At 41.3% G+C, this 24,361-nt stretch overlaps 1 protein-coding gene across 5 annotated transcripts in view; it reads right to left on the bottom strand.

Annotated features, from left to right (window-relative positions):
- Nucleotides 1-24,361, bottom strand: part of CACNA2D1 (calcium voltage-gated channel auxiliary subunit alpha2delta 1) — a 370,898-nt gene that overhangs the window by 57,040 nt on the left and 289,497 nt on the right. For 4 of the 5 annotated variants that reach the window (XM_081023487.1, XM_081023486.1, XM_081023485.1 and 1 more), the window contains exons 13-18: nucleotides 12,404-12,482; nucleotides 12,140-12,189; nucleotides 9,982-10,071; nucleotides 6,205-6,273; nucleotides 4,986-5,060; nucleotides 4,377-4,451 (exon numbers count right to left, since the gene is read on the bottom strand). In XM_081023487.1, coding sequence (XP_080879613.1) covers nucleotides 4,377-4,451; nucleotides 4,986-5,060; nucleotides 6,205-6,273; nucleotides 9,982-10,071; nucleotides 12,140-12,189; nucleotides 12,404-12,482 — 438 coding nt within the window. Of the gene's footprint in view, nucleotides 1-2,052; nucleotides 2,175-4,376; nucleotides 4,452-4,985; nucleotides 5,061-6,204; nucleotides 6,274-9,981; nucleotides 10,072-12,139; nucleotides 12,190-12,403; nucleotides 12,483-24,361 lie in introns of those variants that run through there. The other variant, XM_081023488.1, reaches the window with a different exon arrangement.

Consider the following 24,361-nt stretch of genomic DNA (forward strand, 5'->3'; position numbering starts at 1 on the left):
TGTCTGTTTCAAGTGTAACTAATTGAAAGCTTCTTGTCTTCTAATTGAAAGCTTATGTTCCACTCAATCCTACACACCTTTCTTACCTCCAAACAATGAACTATAGAGTACAAATCACACAGTCCTAGTTAAAAAATTATTGGACAGCTGCTGACTTTGATTTATGGATGTACCATTTGTAAGCTAAGAGGAAAGAATTGCTCAAATCCAGACAACTACTCGTGAATTCCCCACATCATCCCCTACTTTAGGCATGTGGGACAGGGAAAAATAAAATAATTGCATTAGAATACCTAGGATAAGCGTTACACACCCACCCACGCCCCTATACGTATGTGGTAGAGAGAAAACAAAATAATTAAATTAGAATATTTTAAAAGAACAATGCTGAGCCAATCCAGGTAGGAGCACTACAGGCATAGAATAAGGTTTCCATCCTCGTGTCCCTTGCTCAATGGGGACAGTGATGAGCAAAAGTTTCACTGAAAGTAACGGATTACCTTTATAAAACAATTCTGTGTAAAATATAAAAAAGCTCACTTTGGACACTGGTCTGACAAATGCCAACAATGTATACACAGAATCTCATTCACTGTTTCAAACTGACAGACTTACATTGGCTCCCAGTACATTTCTGAGCATAATTCCAAGTGTTGGTGCTGACCTTTAAAGCCCTAAACGGCCTCGGTCCAGTATATCTGAAGGAGCATCTCCACCCCCATTGTTGGGGTGCCCAGACATTGAGGTCCAGCTCCGAGGGCCTTCTGGTGGTTCCCTTACTGTGAGAAGTGAGGCTACAGGGAACCAGGCACAGGGCCTTCTTGATAGTGGTGCCCACCCTGTGGAATGCCCTCCCATCAGATGTCAAGGAAATAAACAACTATCCGACTTTTAGAAGACATCTCAAGGCAGCCCTGTTTAGGGAAGTTTTTAATGTTTGAAGTTTTATTCTGTTTTTAATGTTCTGTTGAAAGCTGCCCAGAGTGGCTAGGGAAACCCAGCCAGATGGGCGGTGTAGAAATAATAAATCATTATTAATTATTATTATAGCAGAATAACTTCTGGGGGAGAGAGTTCTCCATTCACAATGCTGCTATGTAATGAGTTGGATCAATTTGTACACAAAAATAGGTCATTATGGATATTGGAGCCATCACTTTATCCACAAACAAGTTAAGTATTTGGAGCAGCCTCATGGGAGGGGTGTTTCTAGGACAGGATTCCTCAACCTCAGCCCTCCAGATGTTTTGAGACTACAATTCCCATCATCCCTGACCACTGGTCCTGCTAGCTAGGGATCAGGGGAGTTGTAGGCCAAAAACACCTGGAGGGCCGAGGTTGAGGAATCCTGTTCTAGGACTAAGGTGGAACTGTGAAGCTCCCGTGTTATTTTTGCTGTTGGATGCTGCATGTTGTTTAAGTGATCTCGCTATATTTACAGTATTTTTGTATATTATTATATTTTTGTCTTGCTATGTTATTATGAAATTGTTTTTGTATCGTTTGTTTGAAATGCATCCTGTTTGTTGTAAGCCGCTGTGTGTGTGTGTGTGTGTGTGTGTGTGTGTGTGTGTAAAATCAGCACATAAATAAAATGAACGAACGAATGAATTTTGTGCCATTTCATGTGCATAAGCTGCACTGATTTCAATAGAGCATGTTTTTAATGTTGGGGTTTTAGGTTTTATTCTCATGATATCTTCAAAAATCTGCAGTCTTTTTTCAGTACACCCATCAGAGATGTAACCAGGCACAAAGGAAATTGCTGTTTGTTGAGTTGGGAGTTGAGTTGGGAAGGATTACTATATAAGAGACTATAAATCACACGTTTGTCATTTTGCAACTATTTCCAATAAGAGGTTTTCAGAATGGTAAGAATTCAGAAGGTACTCATAAGAATACTCTCCCTTTTCTAATAAAGTTTTGCTTTTGGCTGCATCTATGATAAGATTTCTAGAAGAGAATACAAAGATGCTGCAAGTTAGTATGTTAGAGGACTTGAGTTACTGACTACAAGTAAAAAGGTAGGCTAAAGAGAACAACCAGCATATGATTGGAAACTTTATTTATAGTGTACCTTTGCTTTAGAAAGTAGTTCTTACATCAGTCTGAACACCATGCACCCCATTAAAGACAAACACCAAGAGCCACATTTAATATTGAGTTTAAATGTTCTGTGAAAAATAATAAGAGAGAGAGATAATATAACTTGGGCACCAAAACAAACATTCTGAAAGAACGTTCTGAACAGCCACAGCTTGTTTTCAGAATAACCTTGATTTTTAGAAAATTCGGCTACAATAAATGCTCAGAAACTGTAACCTGACTGGAGCACAGTGAGGCTTTCCAAGGAAATTGGTAACTTCCATCACATCACCTAATACTAGTATGGAGTTCTCCCTGCCCCATCACATATCTGTGATTTTCAAGAGTTGTGTTAATAAATAACTAGATTTTTCAAAACTACCTTCCCACTTGTCTGACATAGACATTAAATTGGTAAGATGTACCTCCCCAGTGTGGGCTGTTCTCCATGCAGAAGCATGTTCCAGTAGGCCCAAAAGCACTTTCCTGTGTTAGCACAGCTCTATGGTGGTCCCTTTTCCTATGAAAGGGATAACCAACATGGTACTCTCCAGATGTTGTTGAACTACAACTCCCATAATTCTTGATCACTGGCCATTCTGGCTGAAGTTGATGGGAGTTTGTGTCCAATAAAGATTGAACCAAAGATTCCCCATCCATCAGTCACTGAAGACTTTGGTTCAGCCTATAACCCTTCATTCTCTCACAAAGACAGAAAGAGATTAGGTAGGGGTGGAAGGGACTGTGGATATTTCAGAAAAGTGGTAGTACACAAGGAGAGAAGAAAACCCACAGGGAAACAAATAGGGGAAACAACTTATAAAAGGAATGAAGCCTGGTCCAGCAGGCTTCTTCTTACGTTTCCATGTGGACAATCTAGGCTGAAGGTGACCAGGGATCTCTTAACTCATGTTCACACTTTCCCAGAGCATTTCCTTAAGAAGAGTTGCTTGTACAAGTGTGCACTTTCTTTTGTATCTGTGGGCTTGATTCATACAAGTACCTCAGCTCGTGGATCCTGTTTGTGTGGTAGAGAAGCAACCTTCCCCCCCCTCCGGGATAGGAAAGATTGTGTGAATCAGCATGTTCATGCCTAGACCCCATACACACCTGAAGTGCTTATAAGAGATCTTACTTTGTGGTAAGAGAGGAGCATATGCCCCTCCACCCATGTGAAGAAAGTATATCAAGGAAAGTATATCAAGTTGAGATGCGTTGCCTTACTAGGAAAACTGTATTCTTGTGTACCTGAAAACCTTCACTGAAACATGCTGTGTATGTTACTATTTTGGTAAATTTCCATTATTCCCTCCCCCCAGTTCCATTTGGAGGCCTTATCTCTTTTGGATTTTTAGCCTGCCTTAGTGGGCCTGATGCCATAGCAATGCATTTGCTGAATCACTTTCAACCCATACAGACCTCTCTGCTATGGCATTAGATTGGGGGAAAACATGGTGGTCCTCCACTTAATCTTCAGCTTAATACTCAAATGGATTGCTGTGACTATTTAGTAATATTAATATTATTTATTCAATTTATATCCTGCCCTTCCTCCCGAAGGAGTTCCGCACTGACCATCACCATATATATATATATATATATATATATATATATATATATATATAATTATTTAGCATCATTGCCATTTCCTGTCCATTTTTTCTATCCTTACAGAGAAACCTCTACATACTGCAGAATGTTTTGGAGCAAACATATCCCAGTGTATAAAGATAAAGTCACAGAAAGAACTGCCATGCTCATGGTGGCGTCTCATGGTCTGACTATAAATTACAGAAGAAGGCTGAATTGGTGGACAAACTATCTTCTGAGGAAGAATTTATGGCATTACTAATTTTCTGTTGAAAGGAATTCACATGTACTAAACTGTTCCACAGAGAGAGGTTCTCCGTCCACATCCAAGAGGAGAAAATAACGTATTAGCTAATGGATCACATTGCTTAATGCATATAAAAATGTGTGTACTTGGCTGGCTTTAAAAGAGGATATGGCATGCTTCTGAATGCTGGTTGCTGGGAATCACAAGGTGGGAGGACACAGTTGCCCTCAGTTCCTGCTTGCAGCTCCCCACAGACGTTTGACTGGCCACTCTGAAAACTCAATGCTGAATTAGATGGCCTGATGAAAGAGGCCTCTTACTATGGTCTTGTGGGCATGAACCAGATCTGACATTACTAAGGACAACTTCTGTCTTCATATATAAAAGATGTTTGTGGTCTAATTTATTTCTCCCATCCTCTTTGGACAAACTGAAGTTAAGAAGGTTTACATACCTTTGGCTGAAGATTTGGATGAAGCAACACATAACCATTGGGGTCAATTGCGAAATAGTATCCATTTGGACAAAGCTGGGGAGAAAGAAGCATGACTATAATGTACTGCCCACTGTTGTGGCATCAAAAGAGCCTGAATAACCTGAATAAAACTGACAATATGGAAACTTGTGTTAACCCAAACGCAAACAAAACTACCTTTTTTATTCAAGTCATAATAAAAAACCCTGTTTCTATACATAATGTGCAATGAAATAACGCTTGCAGTGCAGGCTATATTGGGGCAGCTAGGTGGAAAGATAGGTTAGTATGTATCCTTAGGTCTTCTCCTTTCAAAGCTGTGGAACACAACCATTTCCTAGAAGCCAGCTATGTCAGACTAGACAATTCATGGAAAGCCCTGCATATTAGCTTTCTGGGAAAGCAATAATCACTCTAAAACACCACCAGAGAAGAGAAGAAAAAGGGGGAAATGACAGGGTGAAAGCAGGGCGAACAATCTTTTGACTTCCAGCCAGAAGGATATTAGATAGACTGGAAGAGAGGCTTGAAAACTACTCAAGCTTGAACAAAAGTTAAAAAATAGTCGATGTGGGGAAAGCCACTTACTGTAAACCGTGGAGTCAGTTTTTTTATTTCTTCTAGCGACACATCAACTCCCATTACTCCAAGTATCAACTGGTTCTGGGAAAAGATTTTTTTAAACGTTAGTTCTCAGATGGCTGAACAGTCAGGAAAGCTGCCCTTCTCTTTTTCTACATTCCTTTCAGAAGTTTTGTTATTTTTTCATTGTGAACCTCTAGTGTTGCTAATTAACAAAGAATTTAACAGCAATGTAGCAGCTGTATGATTACAGAAGCTCAAACACAAACATGCAGCCGCTCAGGTATCAACATTTGTGGAATGCCTGCACATGAACTATAGAGCTGAAAATTTAGTACAGATGTAGTCCAAGAAATCCTAACTTCCATGAGAATCTGGAAATGGGATATTTGTACACCTCCTCATCAAAACAGTGGCCCCAATGTACCCCTGAATCAAGGGTTGTAGAAACAATGTAGGAACCTGACTTACAGCATGTCAGACACTTGCTCTGCTGATGCACACGTCCCCGCTGCGCTGGCACTGTTGCCATAGGAAACTCACAGGGGTACATTCTGGTGGCATGGCTTGGCTGGCCAGATGAACCCTGTCCTATAGACTTGATATCTATTAGAATATTTTTATTGGCATCTAGTTTCCAAATTGTGGAAATTTTGATCGGCCTAATCAAGTGGAACAAGCACACACTGTTGAAAACACACTTATAATTTTACCCTACAAGACTGGCTGTCCACTCTTGATTCCTGAAACTTTTTATTTATTGTACATTAGGATATCATTTCATCATTCCAGAGTTTTTGTAAACATCTCTGATCTTCCTTTTGCCAAGAAGCAAGTTCTAGCAGTCTTCTTTCCAGTGTCATTTTTCATCTCCAATTACATTTTCCTTATGATACCATCACACTGTTACAATGGCAAAAGCCACTATGGAATAAAAGAGCAGCTTGACCTGCATTTCCTCCCCCCCCCCCCCCAGTTGGACATTTGGTAATAAAATGTGACATTGTTATTTTTGGTTTGGACACAACACAAAACATTGCAAGTATCAATTTCTAAAGGCAGCTTGTAAGTCACCATAACTTGCAAGCTATTCCAAGTCCATCAAAGTACTTTTGTTTTAAAGGGAAATCAGGTGCACTGAAGTAGTTTAAAGTCAAGTCGTTCGGATGGTTAGGCTTCTTGAGATGACAATTTTCCATGTTTCTGGGGTTCCATCTCCACCTACCTGCTTCTCGTTTTGGTCTTTTGTCAAGTTGAAGACAGGCAGGGTTCCAGAAATGACCAAGCCAAGTTCCTAGAAAATGATCACAAGGAGATCTTGTCCATATTTTGTGTCGGAACACAGAAATATCTATTCAAGCACATATCATTCATTTAAATTTAATGAATAGCGAAAACACATTTGGATAAAAAGTACAACGATTTTTAAAAACTAATTTCATAAAGAAGATATATGCAAAGCGTGTTCTCCTTCAGGGAGAGCACGTGTTGCGGTGGGGTCTACTGAGCCACCCCTTTGTTGCTGGGTAAGTTCTCCAAGATGGCCAGGGGGCAGTGATTGCGGAGTTGCTGGGGAAAAAGTTATGTTGCAATTTTGGTGGGAGGGGTAAAAGGTTTAAATACTCTGCACGCAGCTTGGTCTTTCTCTTTTGCTGCGTGCAACGGATCACCCGCCCACCCGCCCTAGAGTAAGGGGTTGTTGCGTTGACCTTGCTATGCCTGTCATGGGGTCGTCTGCCTTCAAGCAGGGGCCTGGTAGGAATTTTTCCACCTGGCAAATTGGCCGGCTGGGTGGTTTTTGCCTACTGCGTAGCAAATCGTCACAACTTGTAAGGTTGCAGTTAGGCACTGGTTATAAATCTGGTGGAGGAGGGGTTAGGATAGGCTGGGCCTGCCCCTCCATGGTTGCTGTGGAAAGGCAATTCCGTTAAAGGAACCCTGGGGCTTGCCATCTTTTCGTCCAATCCCTGGAATGGAACTAGGGCCGGCAAGCCTTCGGGGGGCTTGCGGGTGAGAATTGAGGGTCTGTGACTCAGCTCCAATTCTTCCCCGACTTGTTCTCCCACACTGGCTTTCGGTGGTGCCCGGAAGTCAGTTCTGTCCCCAGGCAGGGGGACAGATAGTCTTAACCAATGCCTAAACAACCACTCATGGTTTGTATTTGAATAAAGTTGTGGCCCAAATCATGCCAAAAATCTTAAACAAAAATTACGCGTCCGTTGTGAGTTATTTTGGGGGTGGATTGGGGACCTCGACACGCAACCATGTATGTGGAGGCTTTTTCAAAAAGCATTGGTCCTCTGCTTCTGAGTTCTAATCCCCTGCACAACACACCTTCTCATTGATAAATATAGATATGAAACCTTTAGCATTAAACACCTACAAAACCAGCTGTGAGTGCCTCACAAGTATGTGCAGAGACTGCCATATTTGCGTCTACTGTCTAGGAATACCTTGCCCATGAACATGGAACATAGGAAAAGGATAGAAGCCCTCAAAGCATCGTTATTTGGGCCACCTGACATTAGCAGAGATGCTAAAAAGCACAATGAAGTATACCCTGGATGGGAACATCTTCAATGTGATTCTAAGGCCAATCACAGTAGACCAGGATTATCTGCAACTATGCAATGCAGAAGAAAGGAGACCGTCATATACTCCCCTTGCCATTAGAGTATACTGGTGTTATACTATATTTGTTGCTGCACAAAACTCTCTAGGCATGGGTACAACTGAAGCAGATTGCTTAGGATTAGACCATAAGAAATGGGATCCCATTTTTGAATAACTGTTTTGTGTCATAGCATATTAATATAATTTATTTGCTTTTTATTGCTGAGGGGTGGGGGCATTATTTGGGGAATTTGTTTAAATATGAAGTGGAGCAATGGTTACACAATGGTATTGTTTTGGATTCACTGGCCCAGTTCAGAACTTTCCTCTTCTCCTTGCATGTTCTTGCTTTAGTGCTGACATTTAAGAACAGGATGTGCAGGAAGATATGAACTTTCTCCATGACATTTCCAGTAAGTACCTCATCAGCAACCAAGAAAGAGTGTCAATGAACTCCTGAGCATTGTAACTATAATGATACAAAAAACTGGTCCACTTTGACACAGAGAACTCATAATAGGCTGATTACATTTTTAAAAAATAAACCCCCCCCCAAAGAGATACTGCGTCTTATTTCCTTCCAGAATGGAACTTTAGCTGGTCACATGGCCAAGCATAAGAGCATGGTTTGCAGAATATAAACCACAGTAACAACTGAAACCTGTTGGCACTATAGGCACTATGTATTTTAAGTGGAAAAGCTTTTGATGGCAATGCTTAGCCTTTTGCCATTTCCTGCATGCATCTTTTGCACATTTCCAGTGATAAACTAAAAAGCCAGAAAGCTGTTGGGGTTGTGATCTCTTGAGCAGGGTTAAAGAAAACAAAAATAGCCCCAGTTTGATTCAGGCATGTGATGAGAATGGGGCTAATTTCACTATAGCAACCAAGTGCTGAAGAATATGCACTCTGCAGGGATTCTTTACCAGCTCAAGACCACTTTATTCTGAATGTCTGGTACAAACAAGGGTGTGTCTGTATCCATCTGAAAACACAAACAATAAACACACACTACAAACAATAAACAAACACTTCAGTTGTTCATTTGCTTCAATGTTGAACAACATGAGGGCAATGAGAAGGGGCATGACCAGTCGCCAGACCCTTGATGTTTTGCACATCCCTCCTGCCATCTGTGGATCAAGCAAGGGGGCCTTCATTATCAGGATTGCGGTTCATGTGTGTAACTACAGGCTCAAAGGCTCCCTTACTACTTGTGCTTGAAGCACGTAAGAAGAGCCCGCTGGATCAGTCCAATGACCCATCTAGTCCAGCATCCTGCATTTACAGTAGCCAACCAGATGTCTGTGGGAAACCATCAAACAGGACCTGAGCACAAGAGTTCTCTCCTCTCCCACAGCTTCTATGTACACAATGAGTGACTTTCATGCATGGAATCAGGGTTGGAGGGGGAGGGTAGTACAGGGATGGGCAACCTGTGGTTCCAGGGCCAAATGCAACCCTTGGCTGAATTTGATGCAGTGGGGCACAAGGGGAAGAAAAAGGCCCACGTCCTTGACCCCACCAGCATGCAATCTCTGACAGATTGCCTATGGGACTATGAATGACCCTGACAGCAAATGATTCCCTGCCCCATATCTAGTATATCTCCAGTCCCAAGACACAATATCTCAAAACTAAAATATATGTCATTCCTTCAGGGAAAGAGTTGCACAAACTCCAAAGTGAGGTGAACTTCACAGTTGAAATCTTCCTAAATCTAAATCAGCTTTTTAACACCTAGGATTATTTGCCTACATTGTTCGTACCACTTCCTAGTAATGGAAGATAATCAGGGTTAAATACCCACAGATTCTTATTTTCTCAAGGCTAAGCTTCCTACTTCCTTCAGGTTCTGTTTTGAAAGATGTGCATTTCAGATCTTTTAGCCATCCGTTTGCTCTCCTCTGAAGCATTTCCAAGTTGTCAACCTTCTTCCCAGAAGTGAACACAGCACTGCTCTTAACAGCAATTAATAGAGAAGCATGAAGTGGAAACAATGCTCCTGCTGATAACCGTTGTGACCTTTGGTGGCCCAGAATCTCAGACACAATTCCCTCGTCATTCTTGGAAATGCTGGTGCAATCTTGCCAATATCCAGCACTCCTTCCTTCCCTCATTGTGCTTCTGCATTTGACTCCTTTCCCAGTCTATAATGTTTTACATTTCTCCTTGGTGAATTTAACTCTCTTGCAATCTGGTTTGCTCTCCACTGAAATGGCCCTGAATCCGGAGCCCATCCAGTCCTTCCCACTTGCATCAAACAAATTGAACAGGCCACTCCCCCCCCCCACTGCAAGACTGACATGCAAATGAATAATTTTAATTATAAAGATTTTATATTCAAAGTATACTTTCTTTTGCTATGTAATGGCAGCGTGCATCATACCAGGGCATCCAAGTAAACATTAGTCCACTGGACTTGCTTGGCTTGCTTCCCAGCCAGAACCATTGGTCTCCCCAAAACATCCAAGTACTCCTGTCAAAACAAACATCGAGTCAGTTGACTGAGAAATGTTTTTGTTTTTCGTTAAGTCCACGAGTAAAACTCAGGTGCAAAGCCTTCTAAAAAGTAACCTCTGTTGTGCCATAACCCTAGGGACAGTTGCCTGGGTGAGAAATGGGAAAGTGGAGCTGATAGATGTGCAGAGTATTGTCTGAGATGGGGCTTTCCCTCTGTGGGAGAACGAGATGAAAGTGATGTGTGGAAGGCTGGGATGTGAGCCTGGTAAAGAGGCATGGAAGTGACTATCAGTCGCTCCCGGTATGTTCCTGAACACAATTCAAAGTGTTGGACCTAACATGACTTTGGACCTGCATACCAGAAGGAGTGTCTCCACCCCCATCGTTCAACCCGGACACTGAGGTCCAGCTCCAAGGGCCTTCTGGCGGTTCCCTCACTGCAAGAAGCAAAGTTACAGGAAACCAGACAGAAGGCCTTCTCGGTAGTAACACCCACTCTGTGGAATACCCTCCCATCAGAAGGAAATAAACAGCTATCTGACTTTTAGCCAAGTGTCTTGCTTAGCCTTTTGGAAGGCAGCGTGAGGGCTTTGGGGAGGGGTGCCAAATTTTTGCCCATCTCTGCCACCCCCACATGACAAGGCAGTGTGTGGCCCACGGGTTCTGTCTTGAAGTACTCTTGCAGCCCAATTGGTATGAAAAGTTGGGCCACCCAGGTTTGTATTTTGGGGGGTGGATTGGGGCATCCTAATTAGTAGTCTTGAGTTGAAGGTTACCACCAGTGTGGGATGGTTGAGACAGGTAAGGAGAAAAGGCCACATACAGGGGTACCTCGTGTTACGAACTTAATCCGTTCCAGAGGTCCGTTCGTAACAGGAAACTGCTTGTAATGAGGTGCGATTTCGCTAATGGCACCTCCCGCTGATGCCGTGCCACCAGAGTGCAACTTCCGCTCACATCCCAGGGCAAAGGTCGCAACAAGGGGCATCTACTTCCGGGTTAGTGGAGCGTGTAACCTGCAGCATTCGTAAGGGGGAGGGCAGTATGTAACACGAGGTACCACTGTACATTTGACAGCTGTGACCTTTTCTGGGCCATCCATCCTTCAGTCATCACAACCCGGGTGACCATGTCAGCTTCCCTCCCACCTGGTGGTGCCTTTGGTAAACTCCAGATCCATCATTTGATAGTGAATTAGAGAGACCTTTGTGGATGAATTGGGGGCTAGATCACCCAAGCTGGAAATACCAGCGTAAGGAGGAGAATTCTTATGCATCAAATCCATCTCTCGTACCAGTAAGCCTGTGCCCTGGATGTGAAGGGCTGTTCCTGGAGGTAGGACAAAGTTCTGTGCCTGAGTTGACAGAGGTGGTCTCAAGTGCTGCGCAGGACTGTCCCCGGGCACCCATGCTGGGGGACTTCAACATTCATGCAAAGCCAGGGCCATTTTGGGACTGAGAAAGCTCTAAATTCTCTGGTTCATAACCTCTACTGGGAGAGAGATGAGGAAGTGTGTCCCTGCTGATTCACTCTGATCTTTCAGCAGCTTTTGAGGCCTCTCTCACAGTGCCCTTCTGGAGTGTCTCTGAATTTAAGGTACAGTAATGCAGTGGTTCTTCTCCGACATGCAGAACTGTAACCACAGAGTGGCATTTCGGATCTCTTTTTCAGCCCTACGCAGGGTTCTATTCTGCCCCATAATATGGTTTAACATCTATACCAGGGATGAGCAGCATGTGGCCCTCCAGATGTTGTTGGACTACAACTCCCATCATCACTAACCACTGGTCATGCTAGCTGATGCTGATGGAAGCTAGAGCTGAACATCTGGAGCACCACAGGTTTCCCATTCCTCATCTATATAAAGGCACTGAGAGTTGCTCAGTGGATATTCTGTCACAGAAATTATTACAGATTTATTTGGAATCAATCTTGTGCAAAATAAAGCAAAGTGAAAATGTTTTGCTGAGAGGCCTCACCCAAGAAAATAAGTCCAAAAACAGCCCTGTGAGCTATTGTGGTGACTGGTTCTCATGCAAGACTTTCAAATATGATTGCTGTTCTGTAAATTCTTGCAAACGTACCTGTGTGTTTATTCTTATGGCACCAATAGAAGGAATTTCATAATAGTAACCTGAAATACAAAACATAAAACAGGCTTCTCACTGGGTGACACCAGCACTCTAGAATGCTGTTTTTACAAAATCAGTCAGGAACACCTACTGTTCTGATATTTCATTGCCTACTGAAAATGCTTCATTTCAACATTTTAGGGTGATTTTAGGGCATTCATTTGATTCGGTGTCAGTGCTATTTTGCTCCAATAAAGAGAAATAAGTGCCCAATACCTTTGTTTTTGCAGGCCATCCATTGTATGGGTCCCTTGTCATAATTATGTTGACCAACAGAAAATGTAAATACACGGACCTAGGAAAATACAAAAAGAGGAGTTGAATAAGTTCATTAATACAAGAGACATTATTCTTTTTTAAAAAAAACAACAACATGTTGAATGCCAGATAATCACAACTGAATTTCACCAGTGAATTACCATGCTTTTCTCTCCTTCTATACTTTTATAATGTCCCAGAATGGCCACTGGGCACCATGACTCACATAACTGCTTTTTCCTTCATTTTCAATTAAAACAAGTGGTGACAAACTCCATAAATTGCTTTCATCCACAAATAATGTACTTTATCGAAACTGAAACTTAATCCTGATAAAACTGAGGTACTGTTAGTGGGTGAATCCCTAGACATATGAATCAGCCTGAAAAATTACTTTGAACAAGAATATTCATATTTCTCTAAACATATTGGTGAATGAACAAGGATTTTTACTACCTAATCAATTAACATTATTATTATTATTATGAAACCAATTAACATTATTTTGTAATAATTCTAGCTGCCAAAAAAGTTTGCATCTTTCACTCTTAATAGCTATTAACAATATTGTATACCGGCAAAAAAAGTCACTACTTTTGACATTTGAAATGCGATTTTGTTCTGAATCTAATTATTGCCACCTAGTGGAAGAGCTGAGGATGTATCAGATAGTTTGTGTTTTCCCTAAGGAAAAAGCAAGGCTCATTGCTTAATTTGATTTTTTTACATGGATCAAATTAAATCATGTTAGGGTACCAATCAAGAGTATGCCCTTTTTTTACTGCCACATTCAAAGCAGTCTACTGGGAAAGCTAACAGCAGGACAGAGGTCTCCCTTGCATAAAGACTTTGAAGCTTATCTTATATTTCAAGAAAAACTAGTCTGTACTGTATATTTTTGCATTTGAAAGGTGAATCTGGCTGACCCTGCTAAAACCCAGGGATGTATTTGGGAAATGGTCAGTTGTTCGCTCTTGCCAAAGGAAACACAGTGACTTTGGACATTACAGGAACATGGCGACAAGCTAGTACAGCACAACAACTCACTTTGTGTGCTCATCATTTACATCCTGAGCTGCTTTCAGACATGCATTTCATTGAACCACTCAACTACATTCCAAAAATGAATGTCAATTATCCATTGCTATACTGTACACCCTTTTGCTGGGCTCAGAACTTTAGCCTTGATTGTTAAGTGAAAGTATTTAACATAAATGAAAATCAGGAAATATTTAGTGTATTTGCAAGTAAAAGAGAAAGAAAACTAAAGGTAGCTTTTTAAAGATGTAAAGTGGTGGTTTCAACTCTCTTCTCCCCTCTTAATCTTTGTCTCCAATATGTTCTACTGGTATCAATATCTGCCTTCTCCTCTCAGCTTCCCACCCTCATTACTGTGAGTCCTGCAGCCACAAGCCTCTGATGGCAATTAAATGTTTTCTAAAGTTAAAAGGAGGAAGGAAAGTGCACAGAAAATCTTAATTTACCAGCAGGGCCCATTTACCAGATCTCTTCATCTTGGAAGTTCCTATCCTATCTACTACAATGACAGATACAGGTTGATTTTATAACGTACAAGTCTCAAAAATAATAAACATTTATGCAAATCCAAATCCAATTAATCGAAATTCAATCTTAAGCAAAAGGGGCGAAAACAACAGGAATATGATTTAACGAGATGTGAGGCATTCGTTTTTACCACCAAAGCTTTCCATATTAATTTCAGCAGGGATAAACCAAGAATACGTAGCCAGGTGTGTTAGCTTCCCAAGCTTGTATTCAAATGTCCAGGTCATACAATCCTCATAGTGAATGAGATCAGAATCACTAAACTTTTTTTAAAAAATTTAGATAATTGCTTCCTATCTGGAGATGTCCTTCCTATGTTCTTTTGTCTACGCTTTTCTTATACAACTCAAGAGATGGCCCTGATCCATAATGTTCCCAAGATATTCCAATTAATTGTTCTCTTCTACAGCCACTTCTTTAAAATAGGGGTTTATTCACCTGAAAATCCATTTGATGTGCAAAATGTACACTAAAAGCAAAAATCTTATACTTTCATACTCTGAACATAATGTACATTTTCTTTTATGCAACAGAAAAGAAAAGGCTGTTTATCCGGAAATACTAGAATGGCATTTTTATGGCTTGGAACTGTCCACACTTATAATTAAATTTTCCTCTGTGCGAGTTTAGCTGCATCAAGTGCAGACAGCAGGTGTCAATAGCAGGTAATTTGCCTAATATGAATACAGCTGAGGAAGAAATCCTGAATGCATTCACAAAGCAAGCATTTCCCTCCCCCCACCCCCTTGTCTCCACAATCAAATTTACTAGAAGACGGACTGCTAAATACTGAATTGAGAATCAAAATGAAAGAGCAGAGGCCCACATGTTTGGGCCTTTCTAGCCATTGTCTCCCTTCCTACCCTGAGTTCCTCTGTATATCTTGGGGGACTGAAGGGAGGAAAGGGAAAAGGACACTATGTGCTTCTGCCTTCCTGCAAAAGCCCTGAAGACACGGCCATTTTCCCCAAGCCTCTGTGCAGGACAGAGGACTGGAGCAAACGGCTGGGTCTTCTTTCACTTTTCCTTCACCTTTTGTAGAAGGGGGTCCAGTTAGGCCAGTTTTCCCCAAACCGCACCCGCTCATCCATCTGCTGACAATCACTGATGGGCAAGAGGCCAGGGTTTAATTCTGCATTGGCTGTGCAATGCTGCTCCCAACAAGGAACAAGATCCTGCATCCAAAGCAGCAGGGTTTAATCTCTGCTCATCAGATGAGTAAGGGTCTTTTCCTCGATATGCAAATCTGAAAATATTTAATAACAAGCAACTAGAAAACACACTGCACAGACCACTCGCTTAAGGCTGTCATCTATTCAAGTTTCTTGCCTGAGTACAGCCTGTGGAAGGAAAATCAGATCTTAGCTGACGAAATATAGGCCATCCTTCAACTTGATTTGATGCAGAATAGCTGAGATAGAATTTTCCAATAATAGTAACAACCCAATAGCCTACTCAGCCTAACTGTCAATGTTCTACAGTAATTAATAGCTTTCCATCAAAGCCCATCTTTCAAAGGCGAAGGGAGAAATTTTATACAGTATTCTTGGGGGGGGGGTTACAGTATTAAATACAACAGTAATAAATAGCATACATAGTTGGTAACTAGAAATCCTCCTCTCTTTTCCATTTGTTTATATTCAGAATAGAGATATAACGCAGAAAGCGGCATTTAGTCTTAAAAAAGAAGAAGAGAGAATTCATCTACTGGCAAAAACAGGACCTTACCTGTTAAAAAGCAGTTCACATACCCTCCAACATGTTGAATACCCAAACTGGGACGTGCATCTTCCCATCTGTGTTCCCACGTGAGTCACGTGACCTGTGCGAGATCACAGAGCCCAAACGATGCACTTTTCGGAGCTATGTTTTCACGGCACCCCAGATAGAATCATAGAATCCTAGAGTTGGAAGAGACCACAAGGGCCATCGAGTCCAACCCCCTGCCAAGCAGGAAACACCATCAGAGCACTCCTGACATATGGTTGTCAAGCCTCTGCTTAAAGACCTCCAAAGAAGGAGACTCCACCACACTCCTTGGCAGCAAATTCCACTGTCAAACAGCTCTTACTGTCAGGAAGTTCTTCCTAATGTTTAGGTGGAATCTTCTTTCTTGTAGTTTGGATCCATTGCTCCGTGTCCGCTTCTCCGGAGCAGCAGAAAACAACCTTTCTCCCTCCTCTATGTGACATCCTTTTATATATTTGAACATGGCTATCATATCACCCCTTAACCTCCTCTTCTCCAGGCTAAACATGCCCAGCTCTCTTAGCCGTTCCTCATAAGGCATCGTTTCCAGGCCTTGGACCATTTTGGTTGCCCTCCTCTGGACACGTTCCAGTTTGTCAGTGTCCTTCTTGAACTGTGGTGCCCAGAACTGGACACAGTACTCCAGGTGAGGTCTGACCAGAGCAGAATACAGTGGCACTATTACTTCCCTTGATCTAGATGCTATACTCCTATTGATGCAGCCCAGAATTGCATTGGCTTTTTTAGCTGCCGCGTCACACTGTTGGCTCATGTCAAGTTTGTGGTCAACCAAGACTCCTAGATCCTTTTCACATGTACTGCTCTCAAGCCAGGTGTCACCCATCTTGTATTTGTGCCTCTCATTTTTTTTGCCCAAGTGCAAGACTTTACATTTCTCCCTGTTCAAATTCATCTTGTTTGTTTTGGCCCAGTTCTCTAATCTGTCAAGGTCATTTTGAAGTGTGATCCTGTCCTCTGGGGTGTTAGCCACCCCTCCCAGTTTGGTGTCATCTGCAAATTTGATCAGGATGCCCTTGAGTCCATCATCCAAGTCGTTGATAAAGATGTTGAATAAGACCGGGCCCAAGACAGAACCCTGTGGCACCCCACTAGTCACTCTTCTCCAGGATGAAGAGGAACCATTGATGAGCACCCTTTGGGTTCGGTCAGTCAGCCAGTTACAAATCCACTGAGTGGTAGCATAGTCAAGACCGCATTTTACCAGCTTCTTTACAAGAATATCATGAGGCACCTTGTCAAATGCCTTGCTGAAATCAAGGTAGGCTACATCCACTGCGTTCCCTTCATCTACCAGGCTTGTAATTCTGTCAAAAAACGAGATCAGGTTAGTCTGACATGACTTATTTTTCAGAAATCCATGCTGACTATTGGTGATCACAGCATTCCTTTCTAGGTGCTCACAGACTGTTTGCTTAATGATCTGCTCCAGAATCTTCCCTGGTATTGATGTCAGACTGACTGGGCGGTAATTATTTGGGTCCTCTCTTTTCCCCTTTTTGAAAATAGGGACAACATTTGCCCTCCTCCAGTCTGCCGGGACTTCGCCTGTTCTCCAGGAATTCCCAAAGATGACTGCCAGTGGTTCTGAGATCACATCTGCCAGTTCTTTTAATACTCTTGGATGCAGTTCATCTGGCCCTGGAGACTTGAATACATCTAAACTAGCCAAGTATTCTTGTACTATCTCCTTAGTTATTCTGGGCTGTGTTTCCTTTGCTGAATCATTTGCTCCAAATTCTTCAGGTCGGGCATTGTTTTCTTTATCGGAGAAGACTGAGGCAAAGAAGGCATTGAGGAGTTCAGCTCTTTCTGTGTCCCCTGTTTGCATTTCACCATCTTCTCCTCTGAGTGACCCCACTGTTTCTTTGTTCTTCCTTTTGCTACGGACATACCCATAAAAGCCTTTTTTGTTGCTTTTAACCTCTCTAGCAAGCCTGAGTTCATTCTGTGCTTTAGCTTTTCTGACTTTGTGTCTACATGTGCTGGCTATTTGTTTGAATTCCTCTTTGGTGGTTTCCCCCCTTTTCCATTTTTTGTACACATCCTTTTTTAATCTTAACTCAGTTAAAAGTTCTTTAGATAGCCACCCTGGCTTCTTTAGGCACCTTCCATGTTTCCGTCTCATTGGTATTGCCTGACGTTGTGCTTTTAGTATCTCCCTCTTAACAAACTCCCAGCCATCATGAACTCCCTTTCCTTTTAGTATTACTGTCCATGGGATCTCACCCAGCACTTCCCTAAGTTTTATGAAGTCAGCTTTCTTAAAGTCAAGAAATTGAGTCCTAGTATGCTTGGCTGCTCCTTTCCGCTGTATAGTAAACTTCAGAAGAGCATGATCACTCACGCCTAATGATCCTTCCACTTCTACCCCACTAACCAGGTCATCAACATTGGTTAGGACCAGATCTAAAATGGCTGTTCCTCTTGTTGCTTCTCCCACTTTCTGGACAATGAAGTTGTCTGCAAGGCCAGTGAGGAATCTGTTTGACCTTATGCTCTTGGCTGAGTTTGACATCCAACAAATATCCGGGTAATTGAAGTCCCCCATTACTACTATCTCCCTTCCTTTTGCATGCTTGGCCATCTGTTCCAAGCTCCTATTGATGCAGCCCAGAATTGCATTGGCTTTTTTAGCTGCCGCGTCACACTGTTGGCTCATGTCAAGTTTGTGGTCAACCAAGACTCCTAGATCCTTTTCACATGTACTGCTCTCAAGCCAGGTGTCACCCATCTTGTATTTGTGCCTCTCATTTTTTTTGCCCAAGTGCAAGACTTTACATTTCTCCCTGTTCAAATTCATCTTGTTTGTTTTGGCCCAGTTCTCTAATCTGTCAAGGTCATTTTGAAGTGTGATCCTGTCCTCTGGGGTGTTAGCCACCCCTCCCAGTTTGGTGTCATCTGCAAATTTGATCAGGATGCCCTTGAGTCCATCATCCAAGTCGTTGATAAAGATGTTGAATAAGACCGGGCCCAAGACAGAACCCTGTGGCACCCCACTAGTCACTCTTCTCCAGGATGAAGAGGAACCATTGATGAGCACCCTTTGGGTTTGGTCAGTCAGCCAGTTACAAATCCACTGAGTGGTAGCATAGTCAAGACCGCATTTTACCAGCTTCTTTACAAGAATATCATGGGGCACCTTGTCAAATGCCTTGCTGAAATCAAGGTAGGCTACATCCACTGCGTTCCCTTCATCTACCAGGCTTGTAAAGATGCTGGGATGCTGTGGAAGGTCGCAACCCCGAAAAACTTGGTGCGAAATCGTGCAAGTTCACGGTTACCAGAAGGCCCATTGTGCTCTCACAGGAAAAAATGGGATGTCCTAGCTTTTCTGGGACACTTGCGGGGTATGAGTTCAGCTTGTGATTTGTGGGTGGGGGTGTAACTACTTATTTTCTATCTATCTTTCAAATAAATGGTTTTACTGAAGCTCTTTCCAGATTCAACTGGAGGAAGGTCTTTTCTGTTCCTACCTAAAGCATGTTAATGAAAATGCAAAGGAAACCCATGCTTACACAGTATTTCAACACAAAGTTCTCACATTTAATAAAAGTGTATACCAAAGAAAACTCAGCAAGCATGAGAAGCAAAGACTGTTCATAGAGATGCTCCTCTGAGCTACATTTAGTCTGTGATCATATACACGCTCACCTGGGCCTAACTCCCACTGAACTCAAGGGAATTTGCCTCTGAATACACTTCTACAGGAATGCAGTGTCAATTAGGCTCACAGATTATGCTCTTCAGAAGTTGCCTCCACACATTACAGGAATGCATGGAGGGGGCAAAGGGATGGGTCATTAATAGTGGCTGCATGTGCTGGATGCATCCACAATGACCTTGTCCCTGCCAGCTTCACTGTTCTAGATCACAGTGCATTGGGTCGAAGCTCTGGAGGAGGAACCTTTGCACTTTCAAGTGAGATTCCTGATTGCATGGAGGAACTGAACGCATGTAGGTCCCCTCTTCAAATCTCCTGAAGCCACAAAGATCTGAAGGTGGAGCCAGTGGGAACAGGGGTGGTGGGCCAGCACAAAGAGCCCCCTTCTCCATCGACACGTTCATAGAATGTACAGAGGGCAATATTGGATGGAGAAGCGCTTCAGTGTTCTGAGTTATGGAGTTCTATCATTCAAAAAGAAAATAAACATAATCCTCGTTATAAATCCATAATGGCCCCTTAGGCACTTTTTCTGAGGCATGTTTCTAAGTGGGGAAATAGCTTTCGTTCCAACACCAATGCTAAATTAAAGTTTTCTCTCTGCTTCTTTCATTAATCCATTTGCACCTCCTGTGATCTCAACCTGTTAATCCAGGAATGGCGCATGGAGAAAAATAAAAGCATCAAACAGCCCTTGTCAGTGTCAAATAGAAGACAGTGAAATGGCATTTTCTAGAACAAATATGACAGATAGAATTGCTCTTCGACTAAAGTATATCCAAATTTTATTAGCTGTCTTGCCTTTATATAATATCTGGCATATCTACTAATGAAGATGGCAGTGCCAAATACCTCTTCTGATAGGGCTCAGAAGCCTTACAAGTTCTGTGGCGAAAGTAAAGAAGGATTTGGAAATATGGTCAAAATTGAAGCTATCATTGTTGGGCCGAATTGCTGCGATAAAGATGAATGTATTGCCTAGAATGTTGTTTTTGTTTCAAACATTGCAAATTGTGGACAAAATGGACTGTTTCAAGAGGTGGCAGAGAGATATTTCTAAATTTGTCTGGCAGGGCAAGAAGCCTAGAATAAAATTTAAAATATTAACAGATGTAAAGGAAAGAGGTGGATTTGCCCTGCCAGACTTTAAACTTTATTATGAATCAGCCGCATTTTGCTGGCTGAAAGATTGGCTGCTTCTTGAAAACACGGATATTTTGGACTTAGAAGGCTTTGATAATGTGTTTGGATGGCATGCATATTTATGGTATGACAAGGTTAAAGTGCATAAGGCCTTTAAGAACCATATTGTCAGGAAAGCACTGTTTAATGTTTGGGTGAGATATAAGGATTTGTTGGAAAGTAAAACACCAAGGTGGCTGTCACCAATGGAGGCTAAGGCTTTGAAAAAAACTAATATGGAGACAAATTGGCCAAAATACTGTGAAATGTTAGAACAAGTTGGAGATAAACTAAAGTTGCAGAGTTTCGACAAACTAAAAACCAAAGTTCGAGACTGGCTTCATTATTATCAAATAAGGGAGGCTTTTAACTCAGACAAAAAGATTGGTTTCCAGGAGGAAAAATCCAAATTGGAAACTGAATTGTTAGAGCCTAAAACTAAGAATTTGTCAAGAATGTATAATTTGTTGCTGGAATGGAATACACAGGATGAAACGGTTAAATCTGTTATGATTAAATGGGCACAAGATTTTGGACATAATATCATGTTTGCTGACTGGGAACGGTTATGGACCACAGGTATGAAATTTACGGCTTGTAATGCCTTAAGAGAAAATATAATGAAAATGATTTATAGGTGGTACTTAACCCCAGTCAAGCTAGCAAAAATCTATCATTTGCCCGATAGTACATGTTGGAAATGTAAAGAAAATGAAGGTACATTTTTTCACCTTTGGTGGACGTGCCCAAAGATCAAGGCCTTCTGGGAAATGATATATAATGAATTAAAAAAGGTATTGAAATATACTTTTCTAAAGAAACCAGAGGCCTTCCTCTTGGGCATGGTCGGCCAATTGGTGCGAAGGGAAGATAGAACTTTTTTCATGTATGCCACAACAGCAGCAAGAATACTCATCGGGAAATACTGGAAGACACAAGAATTGCCTACCCGAGAAGAATGGCAGATGAAAGTGATGGACTATATGGAATTGGCTGAGATGACCGGCAGAATTCGAGACCAGGGAGAAGGGTCGATGGAAGAAGATTGGAAAAAATTTAAAACATATCTTCAAAAATATTGCAACATAAAAGAATGTTAGAAAGAGGTTGGAAAAAGAATATTAGGTCGTTTTGGCAGACATGATATAATGGATTAAGTAAAAATGAAGTATAGAAATTGATGAAATGGAGGAGGATTAATTATATTATTGAATGTTAAAATAAGTAAATGAAAAGAAGGTTAGAAGGATCTGCTGGAAATACGATTTGAACTAGAATACAAAGCTGGGAGGTGAGAGGAGGTCATGGAAATAAGTAAAAGGAAAAAAGGTTAGGTAAAGGTTTAATCTGTTTTTTGCTTTATCTTAATGTAATGTATTTTTATATTTTTTGTTAAGTTTTTCTTATGGTCTGTTTTTTGTTATATGTTGATTTTATTTTGTATGGCTTTCTTTTCTTTTTTGTAATTTTAAATTTGGAATAAATATCATTTTTTAAAAAAATACAAGTTCTGTGGCGAGCCAAGTGCCCATCTTTATAGGGTGGTTCAAAGCTTTTGTAACCACATTTTAAAAAGAAAGGAAACAATTTTCATTTGCTGCTTAACAGTACAACCAATGGTTGCTGGTAAATAATGACAGGACAGCAGTTTTTTAGACATCAGTGTAGATCATGGATTCATGAACTATTCTTGCCCTATCAAAATAATAGTAAACACACATTTTTTAAAAAAAATCATGTGTGGTCCCTGCATATCTGTGTGTATTTTCCCTTCCCACACAATGTTTGAGATATAGCTCAATAGTTTAGCAACACTAGATGGCTCTTGTGCCCCCTCTCAGGGAGCTGCAGATGAAGGTACCATAAACTATGGCTTATGCAACCAAACTAGGATTAGAAACAATGGTTTGCTACTGACTTGCTTAGACAAACATTAAACTAACAAGTGAGTCCCAGTTCAGATAAAACAACAAACTGTTCAGTTTAAAACAGAAATTGATTCTTCCAGTCTCCTTGTGGCCAGACTGGAAGGGAGAACTCAACCCAAGGCTCATTTCATGTGGCACTAAACTATGTCTTTGTTTTGCATTCAAACACAGTAGTTGTTTTCCATGTTTATTCCTTCAAAGGAATCAACCCAGTTCACTTCTATGGAGAAGAAAGTAACTACTGTCAGAATCATTAAAGAATACAATAAACTGAAACACTTTATTATGGTGAGTATTCAAGAAAACGTAAGCATTTTTCATGCATTACTTCATGATAGAGATACAAAATGAAGCACCAAAATGGGTGGGTCTTGTAAGAAACGGAAATTACAAAACCAGTTTGAAAAATCAGCAAATATTTATTTAAGCGCAAAAAATGTGCATCTTTAATTATTGCACCTCTATTTGTGCTTAGATTGGTTAAACGAACTGGCACTGCCCCACAATGTTTTTGGTACTTAAATGGTAAATGCGCATGGATTCTAGCACCCTTCAACAGCCATTATATTCATCCAAAAGCCTCTGTCCACTTCTGTGGGGAAAAACACTGCACCCCACAATCAGACACAGGTTTCTTCTTTGATACCTATCTTAGGTTTTCCTTATGTTCAAATTATTTGAGCTAAGCAATCAGGATTTATAAATTTGACTCAGAACATTAAAAATGTTTGTAAAAATGCTGTCTCATGTGTTGGATTAATCAGTTTTGCAGACTGCCAAATATTCCCAATTCATACTAGTGGACCAATTTCAGCTAATGGGGCTTTATGAAGAGGAAAGCTTAATCAATCTGTGTCATTCACCAGATGCCATGACATTACATGCACAACAAGCCATTAATTAAATAAATGTATGCATGAGAAGCAGACAGGATAGGCAATTATTCTTATGAGTAAATGCGTTTCTGCAAAGTGATAGACAAATTAGGTGAATTTTAAATTCAATTACAATGCACACTTTTTGAGTGGCTCGCCTGACATTCTTCAAGTCGGCTGGCCTTCTTAACAATCAGTGACCCAGGATTTTATTATAATTACAGTCTCTGACCAGTAAAGTTTTGACAGGCAGAGCCCCTCTTCCCTTTCTACATTCAGCTTAACTCCACTCCTAGGGCAGAGGAAATCCAAGTAACCAACAAGAACTTGGAAGAAGGGCTGCAGAGAAGGAAAACGGAAAAGACTTACTTCCCCACCCTCTAGTTCTTAACAGACTCCATGGTCACAGCAGGGCAGGCAAGGAATACGAAGGAGCGCCTATTGTCTACAAATCCCCCATCTCTTTTAGTCGCAGCAGCAGATGTGAGTAGTAGGGAAGGACTGTTCTCCCCAGAGTAATTGCAAACAAGATTGTTCACTCTAGACACAATGGTGGAGTGCTCTAGAGCTGTGAACCTGCACTTTGGATACACAAATTCTAATATAAACGTAAGTGAACTCCCCTCCCCCGTTACATCTAAAATCAAATTAAATTAACACACTATACTTATTATTATTCACCTTTCCCCTTGTTCTTGCAGCTCTTCCGATATCTCAGAATAAGTTAATAATCCAATTTTTCTACAGAGTGGCTGTATTACTTGTTTCCATCCCTCCATAGACTATGAGCAACTTTTTGAGAGGAGTTTTGGGTTCTCCAAAGTGTGTTGCTTGACAAACCTGTCCTGGAAATTGGCTCTAAGATACTGACTTCTTCTTTGTCCTAATAGTTCTGTCAAATCCCATTCTGCTCCAACATTAGTAGATCCATTTA

Source organism: Podarcis pityusensis (assembly GCF_964106645.2).
Source record: "Podarcis pityusensis genome assembly, chromosome: 10".
Taxonomy (NCBI): Eukaryota; Metazoa; Chordata; class Lepidosauria; order Squamata; family Lacertidae; genus Podarcis; species Podarcis pityusensis.